This window comes from Parus major, chromosome 2, assembly GCF_001522545.3.
Source record: "Parus major isolate Abel chromosome 2, Parus_major1.1, whole genome shotgun sequence".
Lineage (NCBI taxonomy): Eukaryota > Metazoa > Chordata > Aves > Passeriformes > Paridae > Parus > Parus major.
In genome coordinates, this window is record NC_031769.1 from 1107761 (window position 1) to 1111740 (window position 3980).

Genomic DNA, 3980 nt, shown 5'->3' on the forward strand with positions numbered 1-3980 from the left:
CCCCTGTTCTGTTCCAGGCCCCCCGTTCTCTGCCCGGGGCTGTCGGTGCCACACGTGCCAGGTGTGTCTGTGTCACCAGCACCTGTGGGTGGCCTGGGCTGACATTCAGGCCTGGCAGGTGCTGGAGCTGGTGGGCAGGCACGTGGGGGTCTCTGCTGTTGGGGCAAGGTGTGCTAGTGGGAGCGGGGAGTGGGGTGTGTTGTGTGGCTGAATACAGTCCTGCTGACCTTGTATTGTCAGTGTTCATTGAGGTTTACTCTGGGGCTTTCTCAGCAAGTGAACAATCAAAGTGCAGCACACTCTTGACCCTGGGTTAAAGAACGGACCAGGATCTGTTGGGACAGTTGGTGTGGAGGCTGTTGGGGCAGCTTGTCCTGGTCATCCTTGGGCAGATCCAGGGCAAGCCTGGCTGGCTCCCTCCTCGTTCCCAAGGCCCATCACCGAGTGTGTGTGCCTTGTGCTCCACTCAGAACCTGCCAAAACCCCTCTGTGTGCAGAGAAACAGCTCCAGTGTGCCCTGCCTGCTCCCACCAGGGAATGCAGTGGACACAGAGGGCCTGGATGGTGCTTTGTCTGTCACGTCATCTGCCAGAGAAACTGAGCAGGGCAGAAGTCCCAGGTGGAGGCGACAGCTTTTTTTAGACCCAGTGATGCAGTTGGAAATACAGGTGTGCTGTTAACCTTTTGGAAAGGGCTCAAAAATGTATCATTTTCCTCCTGACTGATGAATTGTATTAATAAAAACATTACCTCTGCCTAAAAAAGGAAAGGGCAGGTGAAAGACGCCACAGAGAAACAATTTCCTCAGGATAGCTATAAATAACCTGGTGTTCCTGCACCAGACTTGGGGATTATTTGTCTATAACTGGTGGAAAAGGAGTGTTCCTAAGTCAGCCAAGGAAGGTAATCAGCAGGTAGGAGCACCACATTCACACCTTGAACATGATGGGTGAATGTCGTGGCCTGTGGGTGCTGGTGGCTGCACAAAAGGGTGGCAGGAGCACAGTGCTGGGTGCTGGTTTGTTGTTCTGTGCTCTCTGAGGAGCTTAGCCAGTCCTCTGGCAGGGGGAGCAGGAGTGGGCTCTTCCCCATGGCTTTGGGCTGTCCAGTGAGGTGAGAGAGGGCACAGGAAGCTTTAGCCTGGAGATGGAGGTTGTTTGTCCAACCTCCCCCAAGGAGTTCTGGGGCTGGGACATGAGCTGGGGTAAGGGCAGGTGCTGGGGGCTCTGGCAGGCTCTGGAGTGCTGCCCACAACACAAGATAGAGGCTCCCAGGGCTGGAGCCCCTCTGCTCTGGAGCCAGGCTGGGACAGCTGGGAATGTTCCCCTGGAGAGGAGAAGCTCCAGGGAGAGCTCAGAGCCCCTGGCAGGGCCTGGAGGGCTCCAGGAGAGCTGGAGAGGGACTGGGGACAAGGGATGGAGAGGAAAGGGAGAATGCCTTCCCACTGCCAGGGGGCAGAGATGGATGGGGTACTGGGAAGGAATTGTTCCCTGTGAGGGTGGTTTGGGGACTGCTGGAGCAGGCACTAGGAGCTGTGATTGTGGGCTTGGGGCTGCTGGGGGAGGTCTGGAGCCACCCTCCCTGTGGCCTCAGGTGACACTGGAGCAGTGGCAATGCCCAGCTCACCGTGTTTGATTGCTGCCTGCTTTTGGGTCTGGTGGATTTGCTGCTTCCCTTTTGAGCCCATTCCCATTCCTGTGATAGTCTGTGGCCACAGATCTGGCAGGTTTGTTACAGGCTCCTGAAGAGGCAGAGCTCCCACACGTTTCTGGTTTCTGTTTGTGTGTGATAAACACGCAGGAGGTGCTGCTCCTGTGGGTCCTGCCCTGGAGCTGCTGTTGGGTGGAAGGTCTGACCTCCCCAAGGTGAGTGAGGGACTGAGGTTTGCCAGGAGGGGCTGCTCCCTGCTGCTGGTACTCAAACCTGTTACAGGCTCCTGCTCCTCCTCCAGATGCTCTGTGGCAGGGTGGGGGTGTTTCCTCAGGCCATTCTGGATTTCCACAGCCTCTGTAAGCCTATTGCAGCAGGGTGCCAGTTCCATAACATGCAACAATGAATTGTGTTTGTGTCCAGCCTGCAGGGCTCGGGGTTAGGGTGCCCTCAGCTCTGGGCTCCTGTGCAGCTGCTGCTCCCCAAAAGGATGGCTGGTCCCTGGTGCCTCCCTTGTTCTCTGTGCCTTGGGGCAGGGCATGCTGAGGGCATTTTTATGCTCCTGCAAGGCTGAAGGGAGGGTTCCAGCCAGCGGTACCTGGCCTCTTTGCTGCCATACTGCTCCTGCCCTTGGCTCAGCTGCTCCTGCTCCTCCCCAAGTGGGGCTCGGGCTGTGTTGGGGCTCGTGCAGCTGTGTCTCTGCAGCAGAAGAGCAGGAAGAGCCATATATCTGTCTGGAGGCAGCAGGGAGAGTGTAGCAGGATCCATGCTGGGATCCTGAGTGTAACCTGATGGTTTCTCCCCTCTGTCTGCAGATTCATTTGTGAACAGCCAGGAATGGACCCTGAGTCGCTCGGTACCTGAGCTGAAGGTGGTAAGTACTTGTGGCTTGTGCCTGGGACACCCCTGGTTCCCCAAATCAGCAAGAAAAGGCTGCATTTTTGTGTGGCCAGGTGGAAACACACAGAGGCTTCAGCCTCAGAAGGGAGAGGGAGCTGGGGCCGTGCCGGGGAAGGACAGGGGTTTCTCAGCAGCTCAACCTCTGAGGGGTGAGCCAGAGGTTGTTGATCTGTGAGAGCACTTGGATGAGAAGGTGAAAAGACACCATTTGAGCTGCTCAGCCTCGCTGCTGGCCTGGCAGAGCTGTGGTGCTGTCTGGGTGCTGCTCCTCAGGCTGCTGTAGCAGAAGCAGGTGCAGATCCCAGCTGGTGGCTCAGCTGTCCTGGGATGGGAGCTGTCACTGCTCCTTCAGAGCCTTACTGATCTCAGCTCTGCTCTGGTGCTCCCCCACCTCTGCCAAGGTGTCCCTGCCCTGCCAGGCTGCTGGAGGGTGACACAGCTCAGTCCTGCCAGCCTTGAGGGATGAGGCTCCCCAGGTCTGTCAGCCCAGGGTGGGTTTCCCCAGGTCATGCCATTGTGAGGCTTCCCCAGCTTCCTGCAGGATGTGGACTCTGTGGTCAGGGGGCTGCCCTGGCCCTGTGGCCTGGCACAGCCCCTCCAGTGGGACAGGGTCAGTGCTGTGGGCTCGGGGGAGCCAGGAGGTGGTGTTGGGGTGGGCAGGGTCCTGCAGGTGCTGCAGTTCCTCCCTCTGCTCTTCCTGTGCTCTCTGTGCCAGCCCTCAGCTCCCCTTACAGGCTCCTGCCCTGTGCCCTTCAGTTTTTTCTCCCCTCAGCTTTTGTGAGATTTAACTTTCTTCAATATTACTTGAAAAAACAGAAGAAGAAAATTCTTTGTGTAAAACATTTCCAGCACTGTCCTGCCACAGTGTCTCTTACCTGCAGTTAAGAGAAAATCAAACCAAACTTCATATATTCGTTTGTTCATTTACCTCTGAAGTGCATTTTTAAAAACATTCTCAGAGTTGTTTGGGTGTTGCTGCCTGTGTTGAGGCTCTGCAAGGCTGCAAAGCCATGCTGCCACCTAAACCATCCTGTCACTTTTAGTTCTTCTCAAGTAGCACAGCCCTTTCCCAGGTTTTGCATGACCTCTGGGGATCTCTGTTGCTCCTGGATTTGATCCACCCAAAGCAGCTCTTCTAAAAGTCTGGAGGCCTTTTAGAGTCCTAGTTTAGAGTGACATTTGGGTTGGAAAAGCCTTTGGGGATCATTGAGTCCAGCTGCTTCCCCAGCACTGCCAAGGCCACCCCTGGCTGTGTCCCCAGGTGCCACATTCACAGGGCTTTTAAACCTCTGCAGGGATGGGGACTCCACCCCTGCCCAGGCAGCTGTGCCAGGGCTGGACAGCCCTTCCCAGGAAGGAATTTTCAAACACCAACCCTGAGCCTGCCTGGCCCAGCCTGGGGTTGTTCCCTCTCCTCCTGTCCCTGTTCC

General features: G+C 56.5%; 1 protein-coding gene across 4 annotated transcripts in view; it reads left to right on the forward strand.

Moving 5' to 3' along the window:
* AGAP3 (ArfGAP with GTPase domain, ankyrin repeat and PH domain 3) overlaps positions 1-3980 on the forward strand; it is a 116583-nt gene that overhangs the window by 40029 nt on the left and 72574 nt on the right. For all 4 annotated transcript variants that reach the window (XM_015617822.1, XM_015617823.1, XM_015617821.2 and 1 more), the window contains exon 2: positions 2466-2524. In XM_015617822.1, the coding sequence (XP_015473308.1) occupies positions 2466-2524 (59 nt within the window). The remainder of the gene's footprint in view (positions 1-2465; positions 2525-3980) is intronic.